The sequence below is a fragment of the Diutina rugosa genome (genome assembly GCF_008704595.1).
Source record: "Diutina rugosa strain CBS 613 chromosome Unknown scaffold17_size212612, whole genome shotgun sequence".
Lineage (NCBI taxonomy): Eukaryota > Fungi > Ascomycota > Pichiomycetes > Serinales > Debaryomycetaceae > Diutina > Diutina rugosa.
The window spans coordinates 129,572-149,848 of record NW_022995172.1 but is presented as its reverse complement, the minus strand read 5'-3'; the positions used below and the strand labels follow the sequence as shown (position 1 = coordinate 149,848).

The 20,277-nt window shown below is 48.7% G+C and overlaps 9 protein-coding genes across 9 annotated transcripts; 3 read left to right on the top strand and 6 right to left on the bottom strand. All coding sequences in view use genetic code 12, as the record gives it.

Annotated features, from left to right (window-relative positions):
• Nucleotides 1-460: 460 nt before the first annotated feature.
• MNN21 (alpha-1,2-mannosyltransferase MNN2) lies at nt 461-2,155 on the top strand (the record flags this gene model as incomplete). The annotated part of the gene is made up of 1 exon (XM_034157111.1): nt 461-2,155. The coding sequence occupies one exon, from the start codon at nt 461-463 to the stop codon at nt 2,153-2,155; it is 1,695 nt and encodes a 564-aa protein (XP_034010992.1).
• A 1,917-nt stretch (nt 2,156-4,072) lies between these two features.
• Nucleotides 4,073-5,203, bottom strand: DIURU_004257 (uncharacterized protein; the record flags this gene model as incomplete). Its single annotated transcript, XM_034157110.1, has 1 exon — nt 4,073-5,203. The coding sequence occupies one exon, from the start codon at nt 5,201-5,203 to the stop codon at nt 4,073-4,075; it is 1,131 nt and encodes a 376-aa protein (XP_034010991.1).
• Nucleotides 5,204-5,767: 564 nt separating this feature from the next.
• DIURU_004256 (uncharacterized protein) lies at nt 5,768-6,802 on the bottom strand (the record flags this gene model as incomplete). Its single annotated transcript, XM_034157109.1, has 1 exon — nt 5,768-6,802. The coding sequence occupies one exon, from the start codon at nt 6,800-6,802 to the stop codon at nt 5,768-5,770; it is 1,035 nt and encodes a 344-aa protein (XP_034010990.1).
• A 1,763-nt stretch (nt 6,803-8,565) lies between these two features.
• DIURU_004255 (uncharacterized protein) lies at nt 8,566-9,579 on the bottom strand (the record flags this gene model as incomplete). The annotated part of the gene is made up of 1 exon (XM_034157108.1): nt 8,566-9,579. One exon carries the CDS (start codon nt 9,577-9,579, stop codon nt 8,566-8,568), a length of 1,014 nt encoding a protein of 337 aa, XP_034010989.1.
• Nucleotides 9,580-11,836: 2,257 nt separating this feature from the next.
• DIURU_004254 (uncharacterized protein) lies at nt 11,837-13,633 on the bottom strand (the record flags this gene model as incomplete). Its single annotated transcript, XM_034157107.1, has 1 exon — nt 11,837-13,633. One exon carries the CDS (start codon nt 13,631-13,633, stop codon nt 11,837-11,839), a length of 1,797 nt encoding a protein of 598 aa, XP_034010988.1.
• A 203-nt stretch (nt 13,634-13,836) lies between these two features.
• DIURU_004253 (uncharacterized protein) lies at nt 13,837-15,393 on the bottom strand (the record flags this gene model as incomplete). Its single annotated transcript, XM_034157106.1, has 1 exon — nt 13,837-15,393. The coding sequence occupies one exon, from the start codon at nt 15,391-15,393 to the stop codon at nt 13,837-13,839; it is 1,557 nt and encodes a 518-aa protein (XP_034010987.1).
• A 362-nt stretch (nt 15,394-15,755) lies between these two features.
• Nucleotides 15,756-17,138, top strand: DIURU_004252 (uncharacterized protein; the record flags this gene model as incomplete). The annotated part of the gene is made up of 1 exon (XM_034157105.1): nt 15,756-17,138. The coding sequence occupies one exon, from the start codon at nt 15,756-15,758 to the stop codon at nt 17,136-17,138; it is 1,383 nt and encodes a 460-aa protein (XP_034010986.1).
• A 291-nt stretch (nt 17,139-17,429) lies between these two features.
• On the top strand, nt 17,430-18,341 carry YHM1 (Yhm1p; the record flags this gene model as incomplete). The annotated part of the gene is made up of 1 exon (XM_034157104.1): nt 17,430-18,341. One exon carries the CDS (start codon nt 17,430-17,432, stop codon nt 18,339-18,341), a length of 912 nt encoding a protein of 303 aa, XP_034010985.1.
• A 330-nt stretch (nt 18,342-18,671) lies between these two features.
• DIURU_004250 (uncharacterized protein) lies at nt 18,672-20,174 on the bottom strand (the record flags this gene model as incomplete). Its single annotated transcript, XM_034157103.1, has 1 exon — nt 18,672-20,174. The coding sequence occupies one exon, from the start codon at nt 20,172-20,174 to the stop codon at nt 18,672-18,674; it is 1,503 nt and encodes a 500-aa protein (XP_034010984.1).
• Between the last annotated feature and the right edge of the window lie 103 nt (nt 20,175-20,277).

Sequence of the window (20,277 nt, the reverse complement as noted above, 5' to 3'; positions counted from 1 at the left end):
GATCGTCAGGTCGCTCCCGGGGCCGCTAACCACACCCTTTATCTTGAATCCTGACAATTTTTGCAACTTTCAACCTCTACTACCACCACGTCCTCACTCTGACCCCTACGGTGCCGTGACACGTCTCGTTGCTGCACCGATGTTTCTCTGGCTTGGCACAATCACGCCCTCACGCAATTTTCCCAGCCGGGCACAGAGGCGCGTCGCTAAACCCGGGCCCCGAGTAATCTCTCCCTGTGGCTTCGATATGTGGCACTCCCCCTCCATCGCTGCCAACGGAATGCCATCATCACCGAAAAATTAAAACCTTTCTCTTTTTCAAAAACCAATTAGCTAGTGTCGTCCCCTGACTCGCCACCGCCGTGTCTTGGCTTCTAGACCGCCCCGGAGCCATGCGTCGCCTAAAGGCGGTGAAAATTCATCCCCAGATATTTCTCGCATGGCAGTGCTCAGGCGGGTGATGAGACCACGACTAGTGGGCCAGCGGATACGGCTACGCTACTTGGCAGTCGCCCTCGTGGTGATGGCCCTCGTGGTGTGGGCGCTGGTGTCTTCGCTGGCGGCGGAGGGGGCGTCGGCGCTGCTGGTGGTGATATCTCACGACCAAGGGCTGTGGTGGCCAAAAGTCAAATTTGGCGCCAAGGACACGACACTGTTCAAAGATAAGCAGCAGCAGTACGAGCTGGAGGAGCAGCGCCGCTTGTTTGAGCTCATAGGTAAGACGCTGACCCCGTCAAAGGGGCAGACCAAGTTCTTGACCGCGGTGTTTGACTTGCTCGCCGCCGCCAAACCCCGGGCGCTGAAGCTCGACCACTACCCAAGCAAGGAGCGGATATACCACGCCCGTTTCGACCTGACCGACGACCACCAGGAGACGTTCGACGAGAACTACTTGCTGCGGTTCTTACAACTTGACCTGGCCCAACTCACCAAGATGAAGCAGAGCCACCTGATGGTAGTCGACAAGCTTCCCGAGACGGCTCCCTCGGGTTTATATAACGGCGACGGCATCGTCTACGTGGGTGGCGGCAAATTCAACTGGTTGACGCTTTTGCTGATCAAAGCGCTCCGCGACCTAGGGTGCCAAATCCCCGTGGAAGTCCTTATCCCCAAGACCGAGGAGTTTGAGAGCGAGCTCTGCGGCACGATATTGCCCCGCTACGACGCCCGGTGCATCCACATGCCGCTGATGCTCCCGGCAACCGCTCGCGAGCAGTTCAAATTCAAAGGCTACCAGTACAAAGTGCTTGCGATTTTGCTTCTGCGATTTGAAAACGTGTTGCTTTTGGATCTGGACAACTTCGCCGTGCGTGATCCCAGCCACTTGTTCACGGAAGAGCCGTTCACGCTGAAGGGGCTCATTGTGTGGCCCGATTTCTGGAAACGGGCGACGCTGCCGGCCTACTACAAGATCGCGGGGGTCGAGCCCCTGGTGGAGGAGATCTACCCGAAGTACAACGAGCTTCTGGGTAAGTACGAGTACCAAGCGGTGCCGGAAGGGGTCGACATGCTCTCCGACTTCCCCCTCCACGAGCGCAAATACGCCATCCCCGACCCGACGCTGGAGCTGGGCCAGTTGATGATCCTGAAGAAGAGCCACATCAAGCCGTTGTTGTTGGCGTTATACTACAATCTTTACGGGCCCGAATACTACTACCCGTTGTTCTCGCAAGGGCTGGACGGCGAGGGCGACAAAGAGACGTTTTTAGCGGCGACGGTGGTCACCCGCAAGCCGTTCTACCAAGTGGGCAAGTTCCTCGACGCGTTGGGCTTCTTAGACGATGGCAATTTCGTCGGCACCGGCATGGGCCAGCACGACCCGGTGCTGGACTACCAGTACCAGCGGGCGCAGCTGGACCACCAGGCAGAAATGATGTTTGTCCACGCCAACTTCCCCAAGCTCGACCCGTACATGTTGCGGAAAGAACGCAAGTACTTTGATCTGAACGGCCAGCGCGTCCGGCTCTACGGCACGGGGATGAAAGTGCGGGCCGGGTACGACTTCGAGCTCGTACAGTGGAACAACATGTACCAGTTCCTCTGCGAGGACAAAGTCAAGCTCCAGCACTACGAGTTTGTCGAGCGAGATAAGTTGTGCAAGGAGATCGGCCTCCACATCCAATTCCTCAAGGCGAGTGCACATAATCTCGAGTGAGTCTCTTCTACCCATATCCACATAGCTTTATTAATAACGACAAGAGACACTCATCACCTCCACGTGGAGGGTGTAATTCGCCTGTTGCCAACCGCTGTGCCCTCCCACGGCAGTTTGGCACCCGTATACACGCACCCCACGATGGCCAATGAAATTTTGGTGATTGATAATGCCTACGCGTCGCAGGACACACCGCTGGGTGGGTAGGCTCCGAAACAACAATAGCAGCAACCCCCGGCGATTGCTGTGGATCAGGCCAGCTGCCAGTAGGCGTCTATTCTTCAAAGCACGTACAATAGCACCAATAAAAAAAATTATTCACATCAAACAGCGTGCACGATGATGTAGCATGGTACATCGAGACGATGGTGCTGTCGCGAGGTTACTGAATGAGCGTGGTTGGGGAATTTTCGTATTGCCCCCCAAAAAGCACACCCGTTATTGTGTAATAGCCCTCTACACAGACGCTTAGACGACGAAGCAACCAGGGAATGTTATTCCCTAGCGCAAACCAGTGGTAATTCGTGTTTATCGTTGGCAATTTCAAGCCACTGCAGGTACGTTGGTCCCCTTGGCCCGGGTGGCTTTTTTTTTTTAAGGTGTAGACGCGATAGTTGCCTGAGATGAGGTGGGCTCCAGAGTGAGCGATTTTTACAAAAGTGTGAAATTGAAATCAGGTCTGGTGGAGGGGCTGGTGATATGATTTTGGTCTGTTTAGGTTTTTTTAGTAGTAGTATGTTTTAGGTTGGCACGGGGGAAAACGAAACCGTGGCGAAATCAGAGGAGAATTTTCTCGTGTTTATCTCGAGCGTGGTGTGATGAAGCCACGACCCTGGGGGATAAAGTTACCCAACGCGGAACTCCAAATGCGCTCGCAACTCCCGCTGGCTTAGAAGGGAGTTCCCGGGGCAACCGATACCGGTGGCGGGAGACTACGGTAGGGGGCGCTGTTAGCGCTTACGTGAACCGCCGTTTAGTAACGGTCTTTGCCCAGGGTTGCCACAGCAATCGTAGCGATCTTCGGGGTAGGGCTGTGCGGTGTGGTGTTGATCGAGCGAGAGGCATGGCCGCTTTAGGAGAACGCAAAAATATCCGCTACGAATACCCTCGTGCCCAAGTAGGCGAAAAGATCTCAGGGCAATTTGGCGAGGGGCACGACCCCCATGAGTTTGAGGTCACGATGTAACACGGGGGCGCTTACCTCAGGGTGGCGATTACCAAGCGCGTGGCTTGGTGGTGATGTGACTTCGCCACCGCCGGTCACCCCACATTGCCACCAGCGGCAACGGTAGCCCTCGAGGCCGAGATGTGTCGGGGAGGTCATCGCTGTGCCAGCCAGCCCTGCCGTGTGTCTGTGTGTGTGTCTGCGAGGGCGCTTGCCGCGGATGGCGCCGGCGGGCTTTTTTTCGCTATAGGCGATTACGTCATTGGGGCTGAGGCATTTTTACAATTGGCCGGCGAGGGCAGTTTAGGCACGGGCTGCCTGTGCAAACGCAGATTCCGAGTCGAGCAGCGCTGAGGGTGGGCAGGAAAAAATTTGGGTGCATGCGCAATGTCCTCGAGGCAGTATAAAACTCCCCGGCCCCAGAGCTAGGGGTGGTTACGCTAATTTCAACACACAACCCCTTGGTCGACGAATTCCCTTCAGTTTAACGCGTGTCCTCGTTCTTTGGTAGCGTGAGCAGCCAGTGCATTGATCCTCCCATGTCGCTATTCAGAAAGACGTCCGAGCGGCGGACCAGCGGCGATAAATGTTTCGCCCAGTTCGACGAGAAGAAAGATTACGTGCGGCGGTGTTCGTTGAAGAACGGCGACAGCGGCAAGAAGGCCAAGCCCGAGTGTGTGTCTTTTTGCCTCGGCAAGTGAGCCAGCAGCTTTCTGCGGGCAGAACGCGGCGGGATGGCTCGCTCCTCTGTATTATTGACCGAGAAAACCTTCGGTAGTGGGCGCGGTAGTGGGCGCGGTAGTAGGCGCGGTAGTGGGCGCGGTAGTAGGCGCGGTAGTGGGCGCGGTAGTTGGTTTCGTCGATGTAGATGAAGACGAGGTCGGCTTAGGAGCCGCGACGGTCAGAGTACATACCCCACACTTGGCCGGCTTGGGGTTAGGCGGAGCAGCATTATAAACAATCGCGTTATTCAATGGCGCCGAGACACCGGAGAAAATGTGCGATGTGGTCAGAAATTTCAGCTGGACATAGTTGGGACCAATGAGGAATCTTTGTGGCAACGTGTTGAAAACACCTGAGTAAAGGGTCAAGACACCAGTTCCCGAGTTATAGTTCCAACTTAAGATCGGCCCCGTGAGCCCAATGAAGTTACCATTACCAAAACCAGCCACAGTATAAGTCTGACTAGCAGTCACCAAAGTAGCCAACAATTCAGAATCAGGGCCCCCCATGTAGAACACTTGAGTGGTGTCGATGGGCGAAGCGGGAAGGTTCAATTGGGCCAAAGAGTCACCAAGAATTTGCCAACAACCGTTACCCTTAACGTTACCAGTCTGGATCCAAATCTGGTTGTAAAGACAAATGTTACCGTTATTGTTCAAGTCGCCAAGCGCAGGACCGAGTACGACAGCGCCGGTGGACCGGGACTCTTGGTAAATCAGGATGAGGCCGTTGTTGTTCCAAGTGGACGAGGTGATCGACTGAACACCCGGGAAAATAGAACCTTTGGAGGAAAAGTAAACCTGGCCGTTATTGGTGAACGACGCCCCCACAAGGTTATAGGTTGGCGCAGTTGCTGACACCACCGAGTTGAAGGAGACGACACCGTTGTTGGTGATGGTATTCACCACCCCCAAGAGGGTGACGGACAACCCAAGCAAGGGATTATCGGATGAAATGTAGAAGCCACCTCCAGAGCCGACATTCAAACTGCCGGCAATAGCACTGACAGCGTTATTCCAAATGGAGTACTTAACTCCAGGAGCGACAGTGACACCAAGAGAAAAGTCCACCGCTCCACTTGTTGTTGTGTCCTGGGTGATAGTTACACCTGCAACGGTAGAAGCGCCCAACAAGGCGGTAATACAGGAGCGGATTTTCATCAGGTGATGAGAGCATTACCTAGGGCGGGAACCTGTTTAATATGTTCAGACTTTTCGACGGAAACCCCCCTTTCGACGCATGAGGCGTTTAAGCGGCTTCACTTGCACCCATAGAGAATTCGACTTCATTGTTTTATCTCGCCGAATGGTTGCGACTATTTCTGCATCACGCTTGATGTAAAGATAATATCGAAGTTTCGTAAAAGAGTGGGGGAGCGAAGAAAATATCCGCAGTTGCGGATCGGCTTTTTAACTATATGTAGTATACGAGATTGTGGCGGAGCTGCGCTTCATTGGAGATGAAACCTAAACTAAAATTGAGGGTTGTTTCATAATAAAGATCGTTAAATTTTGATGATGTTGAGCGAGGTAGAAGCATACTAATGTAGCAACAAGCTACAACTCCATTTTGATACTGTCTGCTTTGCCGAGAATTGCTTTTCAAAGTACGTTTATAGCCTATTATAGCTTATTGTTCGGATGTACGTCCACAAAGATTTAAGCGTGCATTGTATCATATGTACGCCTCAAAAAATTTACACAAACTCCGCCCTGCTGAGAATTTCACAACTTCGCAGTCGTTGGCTTAGTTGGCTCGGGACCAAAGTGGGTCTGCGCCAGCCGGATGATCTTCTCCCCCAAGTACACCAACGCCTCTTGCACCACCAGGGCCACCATCTTACCTTCGAGAGTGTAATACTGACAGTGGCACAACACTCTGTCGTTGCGCATCGTCGAGAAATTATAATCAATAAACATCCACTGGCTGGGGTCGAACTCAGTGTCGTGGATGTACACCTGGTGATCCAACGAAACACGGAAATAATTCACGGTATCGAAATGGTGGCCCGCTATCGGCAAGCCCAAGGCTTTAGCAAGCGTTGCGAGCCAGAACAGGTCCAGAAGGAAAAGCATCAGGGTTATTTTGGCCTTAACTGGATTATGCGCCACGTCTAAATTGTCATTCACTTTGGTGAAAAACCCAAACTCAACATTCCCCCGCGTCTTGAGATCGATGTTGTAATCAGTCTGAAGGAACTCGCGAGGAATGTAGTTTTGCATGAGCCCGTGGGTGTGTTCGAAATACGGCTCCGACTCGAGGCGGTCCTTGTACTTGTTGAAGAACGCTTGCGGCTTGCGCTGAATCTGCAATGGCTGCACCCCATCCCTGTGGCCCAACTCGTTCCGCCGGGTGGCATTGTTGTTGCGAACAAACGACACCTGAAGGGTAAAACACAACTTGCCCGTGTGCAGCTGATAGCCATGGCAGAGACGGTTGGCATAGTTTCTGGTGTTGGAAATCTCCTGAACCTCCCATCTGATTGGCAGCTCGCTGGACCCGGCCTTGACAAAATACAGGTGGAGCGAATGCGGGGACATTTCTGGGTCAGGGACCAGCGCCCAAGCGGCGTAGGTACCCTGGGCGACAAACTCGCCGCCGTAGACACCTCTGGCGCCGTCGAGAGGCGGTTGCAACGGGTACTTGCCCACGTAGTTGTGGAACCCTGGCTTATCCGACGGCTCGCCAGGAATCACGTCAAGCTTCTCCTCGAGCTTACAGATGTTGGGGTTATCGTAAATGGCGTCAAACTGGGACATGGTGACGACAAATAGCTGTCTTTTGGTTATGGCGGGCAAATAGTAGCAATCGGGGGCAGGGGGCTGTCTAGTAGCTGCTGATATATCACCATGCTCTTGGTGGCACCGATTACTTTTGTGTACTGTATATAGGTATTATACCGAGGATATTTCGTTTGTACCAGTGATAGGATCAGAGTTGCCCGCTATCGAAAACAGCGGTGGATGACGAAGACACTACGTGCTATACAATGTAGTACACACCCAAAACCATTTGAAGGGCGGGCGGTTCAAATTGGCGATCCGCGGTAAAAGTTTGCTCACTTGTCATATGTCATCCCTCGTCGTGCATTGGCGGAAAAGCCCTCCACGCGTCATGTGATTATACCAGTAGCAACTTTTGTGTGGGGGGACCTGAAAAAAATGAGGTGGGGTTCCGCGCGCGCAAGGCCACCGTGAGATTATTCCGCCCGCGGCGGAGAACCTTCTACTTCGCATGGTTTAGCCCTCGCTGTGCGGTTGTTGATGCAGTGTGGAACTATTGTTAAGTCAGTTACCAGTTGCAACCGCTACACTCTTACGTACAACCGAAGCACTAAACTGTTTTCTTCCTCGAAATCAGGCGGTAAATGACCACAAATGACGATGCTGTATGATTGAATTTCGTTAAACATGGGGTACGAAAAGCAAGAAAATATCCCGCGGCAGCTTAGATCACTGCTGGTGGCACAAAAACGAGTTCACCTTATTTACTCAATTTTGAAGTAAGGCGGGCAGGCTGGTACGGCGCTTATACCGTGCTCGATAAGGTCTCGATTCCAATATGACTATAAGCTTGACCGCATATGCGTGACTCTCGATCGCAGAACGGCAATGCGGGTTTATGACTTCTTTGGGATCTCCGCCACCACTCTTAAGTCGAGGTATCGCAGAATGGCAATTCGGGTTTATGACTTCTTTGGGATTTCCGCCACCACCCTTAGGTCGAGGTATCGCAACCAAGGGTGCTATAACGGCTCTCTCGGCCGTCGCTTAACCAGAACGATAAGTGTGTCTGTGCCTGTCGGCTCGCTTCCCCCGCTCGTTCCACCTTCTGCCTATTTTTGAGGGGGCTTTTCCTACATGAACCCCACATGGAGTAATCCTCCAACTTTAGTCATAAAAAAAATTTTGTCATCGCCGACACATTCCGAAAAATAATATTAAAGTTTAATTCTGCGGACCGTTGTGGTTGTCGCTACAATTGCCCGGAAACTCAACTGGGGGTTAACTACGAGGTATCGTTATGGTTGTTTTAGACCAATCACTCTTTGAAATATCACAATCATACTTAACTTTATATCGGATCACAAAGATATTTACCCCGTGTTCCCAAAACATCACGATTTCCGGTCGCGGCACGCAATCTGGTCTCGGCACGCAGTGCAACCCTGCAAAATTTTCCAGAGCCGGATAATAATTTTTTAGGCTAAGCCCTATAGTGGCTTTACCCTTCCGACACTGACACGGGTTTTTTGCACCGTTGGCAGGCCTTTATCTCACTCTAAACTAGTGCGCCTCGCCGCCCTGACTTTTTCGTAATTGTTGCAAGTTCCATCAATGGAAGGCGCAATTATACATAAGCGTTTATGCGTGTTGGTATACTCGCGACTCCGGACCGGAGTCGCATCGACGAGAATGCGTTGATGCAAACATGGAGATATATCCTATTCTGCTTTCAAGAATTAATATTATCATTATTATTAATAATTCTAGACCCGATGCTGATACGTATATGAAAATTATTAGAGCTTCGCCTTGAACTCTGACCCGCCATGAAATAAAACCAAGCCCTCTTGAACAACCAGAGCAAACAATTTTCCTTGGCGATTATAATATCCCGCCTGGATATAAACGCGATTGTTCGAGAAACGTGGTGTTTTGAAGTTAACAAACGTCCAATCAGTAGGGTCGAAGTCGTCGTCATGGAAGTAGACAGCGTGGTCCAACAGCACGCTGAAAAAGTGATTATTTTTGCCTCCCGTCGGTCCAATGGGGAACCGAGGGTCGTCGTGAGCAGGCAAGTGTAATATTCTCAGCAAAGAGGTCAAGTAGATCAGGTCAGATATCAGGCCAAAGCCAGCGTACCGGTATTTGCTATCATGGGGGCGCTCATCATTGCAGCGAATCCAGAACAGCAAATCTCGCTCGGCGGCTGTCTTTTTGTGTTCATCGATGTCAACCTGGTGGTCGCAAAAGTTAGGAGGAAACTTGTGTTCCAAGAGGCCAGAAAAGTCGTAGTCTTTGATCGTTTCCAACTCGTCGAGTGAGTACTTGTAAAAAGTCAGATTAACTGGAGTCTGGAACTCGAATCCCAGTTGGCCGGATTTAGTTTGCTCGTATCTCCGACGGGTTTCATGCGTCAGATTTTTATTCGTCAAACTAACCATCACCACGTACTTAAGCTCACCGCTTTGCGTCACTTTAATCAAGCGGTTGCAAAACACTTTCCCATCCGATAAGCGTTCCACGGTGTATGAGCACTTGGTTTCGTCGCACCCAGCCAGCACAAAATACAGATGGAGCAGGTGGGGCACAAAATTTACAGGCGCGGTTTCCATCGCGACCACAAGGGCTTGTGCACAAAGGTTGCCCCCAAACACGCCACGAGAGTTGTGCGATGGCTTGTAAAGCTTCAGAATACCCTCGAATCCTTCGAAGGCCGCCGTCGCCAGAGTGGGCTTCACCCCGAAGTAGTTGTGTAACCGCAGGGATTGCGTGGGATTCTGGTGAGAAGTACGGTTGTCAACGAGAGCCATGACGAACAGATGATCTCAGTGAGCTTTAGCTATCCAACTTGCCAATGAACTCCCTTATATCTACACATTTAAGCATGTTTATCTACTCCGGCAATTTACCCCTCCTCCCAACACTGGTAGAGCTTAACCGGGGGCATGTTGACTCAGTGATCGTTTAGATGGGTGCTTATATGCCGGATATGGATTTTGACTGAGAACTGTCGGTACAATCGGCCTGAAAATATGGACATATAGTGAACCGACCTCTGGCTATATAATGGTGCAAAAATTAGTGGGGGTTGTCACCAAACTTTCTCATCAAATAAAGGACACCTGGAACCCGTGGTGGCAACGCCACCAAGCAAGTCTACCTGCATATAACGAAGGAGGGGTAACTAAATTTGTCCGCCCCAGCACAGCCAACTGTGAAAAGTGGTGGCACGACGCGACTTTGGCGTGGCTAGCTGAGCAAAAGGAGGGGAAGCCATCTACTTTCGGGTTGCTAAGTATAGAAGGGCTGGTTGGGCTGAGTAGACCTGTGTACATTGACCTGCCAAAGAATGACGTGCCCGTCACGTAGAATTGCTGGCTTATGGAAGTTGTATCTGTCCAGCGTGGTGGAGGCCTACCTGGCGTCAAATGAATCTCACGTCGTATAGCCGTTTGTCGGTCGCACTGTTTTCCCCTCTTCTGTCACCGGAAAACGTTGTGTGAAAAAGCAATATCCGATGGACCGAAGCCGGCACGCGCCGGGTGACAATTCCCAACAGAGATAAGTTAGGGGTAGCGATCGTACCACGCAAATTACCGGGAAGTTGTTGGCGACTTATTTAAAAAACACTTGGATGGGAATTTCAGAATTTGACGAACCACTCGTGTTCAATGACTCCTAGATGACATGCTATTGACTGATATATTGCAATTGGTTTTTTTGTAGGCGGGCAGGGTCAATCCGACGGAACTTATCGGTCGGGTCCTCGGGTATTAATGAACGGGCGATGCAGGGGTCCGTCGGATCCCTCCACCGCGCTCTTCAGATGCCCCTAATTACCCTACATCCCAAAACAGAACATGATAGATCTCGGCCTGGCCCTTTGTTATCAGTTGCGAGTAGGCCGAGCGTCACATGTGGTTTGCTCGGATGTACATTGGAAACAGTTGGCACGGGCAAATACAATTGAAAGTAGCGTGCAAGCTTGCAATTACTTTTAATCTAATCGGCAAATCCAATACCTTAGGCAATGCCAACAAAGTCATGTCGGTTTGAAGCATACTCGAACCTGCGCATGTGTATACTTTAGAATTTTCACCAAATTACAATGATTTCTTGAAATTGAAAGTGGAATTATGTTGCACAATTCGTTTCGCTACAAATTCCTTCATCTTTGACATTATATGAAAACATATTATCGAAGACCAATATGGAAAACTCTAAGGAGAGCCGGCTTCCGTTTGGAAAGATCAGATCCGATATCTGCGGTGTGAGAAAGCAAAAACAACTTTCAGACCTTCGAAGGGTGTCATAATGGAAATGGGGCTTTTGAACGAAAGATGAATACATGTCATATCCACGAGGTGTCGAATACTGATGTCTCGTTTTGGATTATCAATTGCTTTTTACATCAACACTGAAGGTGGCCCGAACCCTCAATTTGAAAGCGTCTTAGTTGAAAACAGTGACAGGAACTCTTAATCCCATATTTGAAGGTGGTATTCAGCGTATATCTAGTCAATTACGTGTCTCAATGTACCTCTGGGGTCGTTGGATTCAAATTTTTAATGTTTTATCCGAGGAGCAGCCCTATGTTACAATTGAGCTCTCTGAAAGAAATGAATGGTGCCCGTACAAACCAGAGCTAGCTTTATGGACTTAAATAGTGTAATACGTCGTAGTTGGAGCATCTCAAACATAGTTTTGCATGATATGGAGCCTTGCCGACAAACTCCAATCAGTACAAACCTCTCGAAAAGCATGGTGAGTGTAATTAGTAAATGTGTTCAATAAATACAGACAATAAGAAGAAGTTTCAAGCCCGAATAGGCAATTATACGTGGAGTTTGAGATGCCATGTAGGTCAGCTACAATGAAAATATCCGTTATCAACAATTTTGTAAATCGGGCGTGTAGCTCAGTTGGTAGAGCGTTCGCTTAGCATGCGAAAGGTCTTGGGTTCGATTCCCAACTCGTCCATTGTTTTTGTTGACGTTTGATCTAGGTGCCAGCTTAGTCCCAATAACGTTGTAATGTGTAATCTTTTTTAGGTCGTCGTATATTCATTTAGATAATTCGCTCGTCTACAACCACAGTGCACGAGCATGGAAAATACTGTCGATCAATGTTAACTTTCCCCAGTTTTGAAATGAGCCATTTGAGTTGAGACAGATGCAAATGCTTGTACAGCACCCACTGGATGTTGCAATTCAACAAATTGATATGCTTTATGCGATTTGGACTCAACCGAAGAATAGTCGTAGAAACCAATTCTAATTGTAGTTTGTCTACCGTGAGTGGTATGATCATTCCAGGCGGACACTTCACTTGCCGTAAGGTCAACTCCTTGAGTTGGTTGAGATGCGCAAGATGATATAGCAGGGCGTGATTCCAAGGGTTGTGTTCCGTGTATGAGAGCTTCTTTAATGTAGAAGGAAACAAATCGTGCATCTCTTGCATGCTCTTGTCACGCCCTGAAAACATTTCGAGCTCAAGATTTTCACAATTAATAACTTTCAACCCGATAATAGTGCCACAGACTAGTCTAATTTTACGAGCATCGATAGAACAATTTGTGACACTGCCATAGTAATTTGTTTGGCCAGAATCCGAATGCAAATAGCCATTATATGCGAACTCACTTGTTTTGAAGTTCACGTCGGATATAGAGTGAACGTATCCAACTCTCAATCGACCACGGGTTTTCCCCACACAACTGAGCATAATAGATTGATGAGCGAGCCACAAAGCATTCATTAGTTTTTTGCACCCCCATGCCTCAACTCGACAAAGTTGATTGCAAGCCACACTGACACAGGAAGCCTCCTCAATCACGCAACAACGCAATTTGGTGTGCCTCAACTTCACAGAGTATGTGATACTTGAAGATGTGGGAGTCAATTTCAAGAAAAGCAAATTAGGAAACACGCCTGTAATATTCACATCATTGACATCAACAAAGATAGTGAGTTTGGTTAGTGCTTTCAATGCAACCGCCATCAAAGGGTCTCTAATCGTCGATAGATCTAGATCACCGGAATCAAGCGAGTTTGGATCAACGAGTACTGTCAAGTTAATACGCAAGCTTTGTAGTCCATGGTTGTATGGTGGCAATATACGTAAGAGATCATCATGGCTTGGCGAGCGTTGCGAAATCGACCAGCTGTCAATTTCAAGACAACGTAAATGATGGATATTCTTGGTGATAATTTCATGTATGATCAGTTGGTCGCAAACAACCGATTGCAATTGAAGATGAATGAGACCAGTTGGACATGAGTCAAACGTGAGGGGGCTTGCTTCCGCCACTAAAACTTCTAATGAAGCTGGAAGCAGGGTTAGCACACTAGAAGAGGCGACAATTTTAGTAATGTTGTTAGGTAAGCGACAGCGTAATTCACAGTTGAACACCTCTAAATCCAAAAGGCACGGAGGCATAGCGAATTCTCGACCTAGGCGAATATTGGACAACGCCAACCGTGTGATCGATTCTGGAACCCCGCAACACCATTTGGTCTTGAATGGAGGTGTACAAAATACGAAAACTTTGCCAATCAACAGTTTACTCACAATCAGTAGTAAGGGTGTATCGCATACATTGATAGAAACAGAGAGTTTGTCATCAGCCATGAATAGTTCAGACTTGGTTAGAGTTTCTGCATCTATGTGAAGCATTCCGTCTAATAAAAGATTTTCAAATACAACGGCAGCGTCGTGATGCCATGGTGATTGAAGACGGCGGCGCTTTAACAAGCGGCCGTCAGAAATCTGATGCCGTCTAAACGCTAAAACAAGAGCAGAGATGCTTTCATCATCAAGATGACCAGCAATTTCACGGTACAATTCTAATGGAAGAGATTTCATAAGTATTGATCGATGAACAGGTGTGCGTACACGGTGCGATATTTATAGCTGCAATTTGCGCGAGAGCATACACTTGGAAGCGAGGCCTGTACTCCGCATAAGGAATTGCAATATAGTGGATGCATACATGTCGATGGCGTGGAAGCACTGTTTCCTTTATTAATATTTAAAGCATAGGGGTCATTTAATGGTCATAAACTAAACTAATAGCGCTGTCGCTTGTAAGGCCCACCGTTGTCATTATCAGATGAGCGCTTGCGAGACTCGGTAAAGCACGTAATATGCATGATTCTTCGGCTGGTGGCAGATTCACCGGGCGGACGTATCGCCTCGGGCCATACCCATTCACCCAACTCGTCATTGTAGATGGCCTTGATGGTTTCGCGGCAAATGACACACTTGTTGTCCATCGACGTCAGGTTTTCTGGTACCACCACGTAGCGAGGGCCTTGAAGTTCGTCGACATCCATGGCGTCAGACTCCTTTTCTTGATGATCGTCGGTGGCGGCGTACTCAAGCAAGTCGTCGTCGTTGAACTTAACCCACTCATAGTCATCAATGAACCAATCACGACTCTGGACATTCATGGTATGGTTAGCTTGTTTTGTGTTGATACGGAAATGCCAGTCCAAATGCAGTTGTTTGTTTCGCTGACCTTCTTCATCGTTGGCAAAGCGTTTGCCGCATTGGGTGCACAATGATGGCTTGTCGCCATAGAGAAGGCCTATGGGGGTCAGGGACTTAGGGTCGTTCAGCTTTATATACGTTTGAACGTCATCTTGGGAATCAATAGCCCTACAGACCTCTTGTAATTGATGGAACTTGATTCTATCATAATCGCTACCGCCATGGCCCAGATATTGACTGAGATTATCCAACAAGTTCAGCGCCGACAGCGGCCGCTGGTACTTAATCTTCGGGTAATGAATTTTGTAAGTGGCGACGGCGCCAGGTACGGGGGCTTGATCCACTTCAATAATTCCTGTGCTCACCAACATTCGGAATAAACTGATCGCGTTGAGAGCGCCCGGCGTCTGTGGTAAGTTGTTGGGAGGCAGCGGATGACGTGTCAGCGACTTGAGCGCCAGCTTTTCCGGCACCCGCGCCTTGACGGGCTCATTGGTATCGTATCGATGTTGAAGAGCGTTGAGCTTCTGCCTGACTGCAGCACATTGGGGAGGTTTGAGGGTTTCCTTAGATAAGAGGTCTCTCAATTGCTTAAGAACATTAATATTATCAGATATTTCCTTGAGCTTTTCTTTAGGGACATTTCCTGCCAGTCTCCGCGAAGTGTAGTCGCTAATCAACTTATTCGTCTGATCAATCAACAGCTCTTGCTCTTCATCCACAAGATAATTAGCCTTTTTCAAGAACTTTGCTATCTGCTGCATTTGCGCTTGAGGAAAAAGCGGCGTCAGCTTAGAAGCCGTCACTCTCCAAGTGCCGTAGAGCGTCACTAACAGCGAACGAGTTTTCTCGTCACCTAATTGAAATACTCTGGCAAACAACTCGTATATTTCGTCGCCAACAAGAATGTTATATGGAGCTCCCACGTTCTTGCAAATCGAATCAAGCAAGTACATGAAATGGAGCTTCTGCTCCGGAAGCGCCCGATGGATGCGCTCAGTGATCAACCGTAATATGCCATCGGCTTCACTCGAATTCTCGGCAGCAATCGTCGTAAGGTTCTCGATTATCGGACGAGAGTTGAACTTGAGTTCATTCAAGCTCTCGTTGAAGTCGTCGAGGAGCGAAGTCATACTGGGATTTTTCCTCGAGCGAGCAACAAATAGCGGTGCGATGCACAGTGGCGACTCGAACAAGGGTGTTGAATTAGGCCTAGCGACGAACCGTAACGAAGATGTATTCCTTTAGGATGAAGCAGATAATCGAGAAGAGCGATATGAATGCGTGACGGTTTTTTTTTGCAAGTATATGGCAGTAATTGGTAAGCACACTAGCTCTGAAAAATTTGCATAGTTAGTCTACCCCATGACACAACTAAATTAACTGGATTATGGTCCCTTGAGGATATGGTGTTCACCTACTCTAACCAGTCTCTTAGCCAATCCTAGTTTGTCAACCAATTTTGTTTTTCCCACAAGATGGTTCGCTCTGTCTCATGGGTACCAGGACCGCGATCTGGGGTCGATCACCAGCGGATCCCGTCGAGCGGCGTCTTCTCCTCAAACTAGATTGGTTTATCCTTTCCTATGTGTGTCTTATATACTGGATTAACTACCTTGACCGGCTGAACTTGGCCAATGCCTACGTGCTGGGAATGCAAGAAGACTTGAAGATGCATGGGAATGAATTGAATATTGTCAATACCTGTTTTTCCATCGGCTACATTGTTGCAATTGTTCCCCATAATTTGATCTTGCTCAAAGTTCGACCACGTTATTGGCTCACCTTCTGCCTGATGGCTTGGGGGATCCTCACATTGTCCACTTACAAAGTGACCCTGTGGAAACAGCTTTGCGTGATTCGATTCTTCTTGGCCGTATTCGAAGGGGTTACATTTGCCGGTACTCATTTGATTTTGGGATCTTTTTACAGTGAGGAGTTATTGCCATTCAGAACAGCGGTCTTCACTAGTTCGGGTCTCGTGGGGCTGATTTTCTCGTCAGTCATGGCAGCCGCTATCCACACAACTATGGATGGGTACAATGGCCTTGCGGGATGGCGCTGGCTTTTCATTATTGACTTCATCGTCACGGTGGTAGTCGTGATCTACGGGTTTGTGTTTTTCCCTGACGCCCCTAGTCGAGACACAAAAAAACCGTTTTACTTGACCCAAGCTGAGTATGAGGTGGCAATTGATAAGCGTCGGATGCCCAAAATCAATAACTGGAATCGTTCTCTTATCACCCGAGTCTTTTATTCGTGGAAATGGTGGGCGTTCTGCTTGCTTTGGATTCTTGGTGGTGAAAATGAATCCTACGCTACCAACTCGCTTTTTGCTTTATGGTTGAAGTATTATGACTACACCATCAACGACAGAAACCATCTTCCCATGGGGGTTTACGCTGTTGGTGTAGTAGCCACTCTTGGCCTGGCCATATATATCAACGTGGCGAGTCAACGTCGTCCAGGAGCATATCACTGGCAAGTGGGGTTACTTATTGGAGTTTTTCTTATCATCTCCTCCATTTTACTTCTAGCCAGACCACACAGCTCCCAGTTCGTGTTCCCTGCTCATTACCTCCTGGGGGTGAGTTACGCTGGACAGACTGTCTTCTTTGGATGGGCAAATGTCGTTACTCAGAATGATATCCAGCTCAGGGCAATTGTGCTTGCGTCAATGAATATGTTCAGCAGTGCTGTCAATGCCTGGTGGTCCATTATTTTCTATGGTGCAACGTTGGTGCCAGAATTTCGGAGGGGTTGTTGGGCAATGCTTGCCACTGCCATTTCTAGCATGATTGTTGTCATGTTAATTAAACGATTGTATGAAAAAGACCTGGCTAAACTTGCAGGAAATCCGTCGTTGGGCAAATTATAGACTATTATACACTAATGCAAAACACAAATATTGGAATGTATTGCCCCAAACTGCCCCAACAGATAACTGCAGGTCATTAGTATCCTCAATTATGGGTGAAAGAGAAAATTTCACCGCGTCGAGTTTTTTATCCAGGTCAATGAAAGTCGCATGCTCGACCGCGGCTACGCCTGTCCGCCATTACCCCTTTGGGATACACACCGTTATCAGCGCACCGCTAGCCGCGGCGATGGTGCGAGCACCAGACAAAAAATTTTCAAGGTGAATCTGCCTCGTTATTGATACATCCAGATGTCTCCTGCTGCCGCCACTACTGACAAGAAGCAAAGTGGGTTGGCCCGTGTGCTTGGGTCGGCTTCTGCTGGTATCCTCGAGATTGGGGTCTTCCACCCCGTCGACACCATCTCGAAGCGGTTGATGTCGAACCACGGGGCGATCAGATCGGCGCACCAATTGAACGAAGTCATCTTCCGTCAGTACGCCGCTGAACCTTTCGGCAAGAGAATCTTCACTCTTTTCCCCGGTTTGGGGTACGCCGCCGTGTACAAGGTGTTGCAAAGAGTGTACAAGTACGGTGGTCAACCTTTCGTCAACGAGTTCTTGACCAAGAACTTCAAGGACAGCTACGAAAACTTGTTCGGCCCCAAGACCGGTAAGGCCATGCTTTCGGCCACTGCTGGTTCGCTTATCGGGATTGGTGAAGTGGTGTTGTTGCCTCTCGATGTGTTGAAGATCAAGAAGCAAACCAACCCTGACGCTTTTAAGGGCAGAGGCTTGTTCAAGATTATCAAGGATGAAGGTTTCGGTTTGTACCGTGGTTGGGGCTGGACCATGGCGAGAAACGCTCCCGGTTCGTTCGCGCTTTTCGGGGGTAACTCGTTCGCTAAGGAATACATCTTCGGCCTTAAGGACTACTCGCAAGCTACCTGGACGCAAAACTTCGTCACCTCTATTTTCGGGGCTTCCGCTTCGTTGATTGTCTCGGCTCCTTTGGATGTGATCAAGACTAGAATCCAAAACAAGAACTTCGACAACCCCGAATCGGGCTTGACTATCATCAAGAACACTTTGAGAAACGAAGGTATCACCGCTTTCTTCAAGGGTTTGACCCCCAAGTTGTTGACCACTGGTCCTAAGTTGGTGTTCTCGTTCGCCGTCGCCCAATCGTTGATCCCCGCTTTCGACAACTTGATCAAAAAGTAAGCGGCGCCTGTATTTATACTTGTATATAGACCGTAATGAATTTATCTTAGACTAATTTGCCACTTGCTTTTTTTCAGACCCCGTGCCCCGCGCACTAATAATAAAGCATCAGCCGCATCAACAGCCGGTGAGGATGAACATCACTCCATACTTCTTCCACACCCTCAAAATTAACTTACTTCTGCTATTGGTGACCCATAGCCGAAGTGACGAGTTTCCTATGATCGAATCCCCCATTTTCGAGTATTCCCGCTGCACCCATGACGCCTACTTTTTGAATATGACTAACGATGACTTATGACTAAATACTAATAATACACGCCAATCACTTTACTGAATGTTGGGGTAGATCCCAAGCACCAAAATCTCCTGCACAACTCTTTGCCATTTCCCAACCCCCATGATCTGGTCCATCTCCAGTGCCAGTTTCCCTTCGAGCAAGCCCATTCTCGCCACCGCCTCCGCGAGTTGAGCCTGACGAGCAAGCTTCTCCAGAGCCCGTTCCCGAAGTCCACCACTAGTCTTAGCATACAGCATGGCACTTTTCAATAATGTCTTAGCGTTGCGAACGAGAATCTCACGATTATTATTAGCGGCGTCACAATTAATTTGACTCCGTTGGATTTCAGCGTCGGCTCGAGCAATAATGCACTCAGCAAGCTGAGCAAGCAACAGGCCAAGCTCTTCCGCCAGCAGCAGAGTCTTGGTTATAGTCAGGTGCCGCTCCGAAAGCAATGTTTGCGCTTGCTTGAGCCAGGCTGCTTGTTGCGATACAACTTTCCATTGTAGTTGTGGATCAGCTATGCCTTCACGTTCGATGACCGTGTTAAGACAATCGTTAGCTACCATATAACGTTCAGCAGTAAATGGTGCCCGGCTATCATTGTTCCATAACTCAATACAATGCGCGGAATCCCCCGATACCGCTTCAATCGCCAATTTTGAAAGGCTTAACTCCTCAACCTGAGACTGGGTCAAATTTTGTACCATAGAGTTAGGTGATGACGAAGTCTCCGAAAAGTTATTGACCAAATTATTAGCCGCAGCATCGAGCTGACTCACAAATTGAGCCCAATCATTGTCCAACGTCACTCCCAGCTCCGCCATCGCTTGCACAAGCTTGAAACCAGCAAGCACTGTGTCGTAAATATCGGTAGGTTGAACAACTGAAACAGACTCCATCTCCGCAGTCTGCAGAGACGAGGAGTTAGTGTTGCCACTACCAGTGACACCCACATTACCACTAGTAGAAACTTCACTTAACTCAGACAAGAACTGATCGAACTCATTCAGCTGGCGCCCAAGAACCTGCGAAAAAAGATCCCGAGCTTGTACTCCTGCATCCCACACATTTTGGGAATTGTCATCCGCTTCCACAACTTCAGTATAAACCAACGCCATGTTATATAACAAATCAGTACTAGGATTAGGAAGCGAAGCTGCTTGCTGGTATGCTTTCACTATATTTTCAAGCCCCACTAAAACTGAGCTGATCCCATCCGTTTTTATCATGTCAAGGTAGCCTGGTTTGGTATAGTTGGAGTAGACATGAAATAAGAGCCGTGTACAGTTATAGTATGCTTCAGCATCATTGCCCAACTCAATTGCCTGTTGATAATGCTCGAAGGCCTTTTGGTAAAACCGTAAAGCTTTACTAAGGTCACTGCCATACCACCGATCGCCATTCTCTTCGAGCTCTGATCCTTCTTCCAGGTAGTCTTCGGCCGTGACTAATGTTGTTGGTTTAGCCTTATCATCATTCTTTTGTGCTTCTCGGCGCCCCGCAAAACCTTTTTTCGGTAACTTGAGTTTGGTAACTGGGTTCTGGCTCATCGTTGCTTTAATCGCACCTCTCGCATCGGTGAAGCTGGAAGCTAAGATGTGCGAGAAGCCACGAGCTGATCAATCAAATGGATAATTTTTGTGCACGATGTTG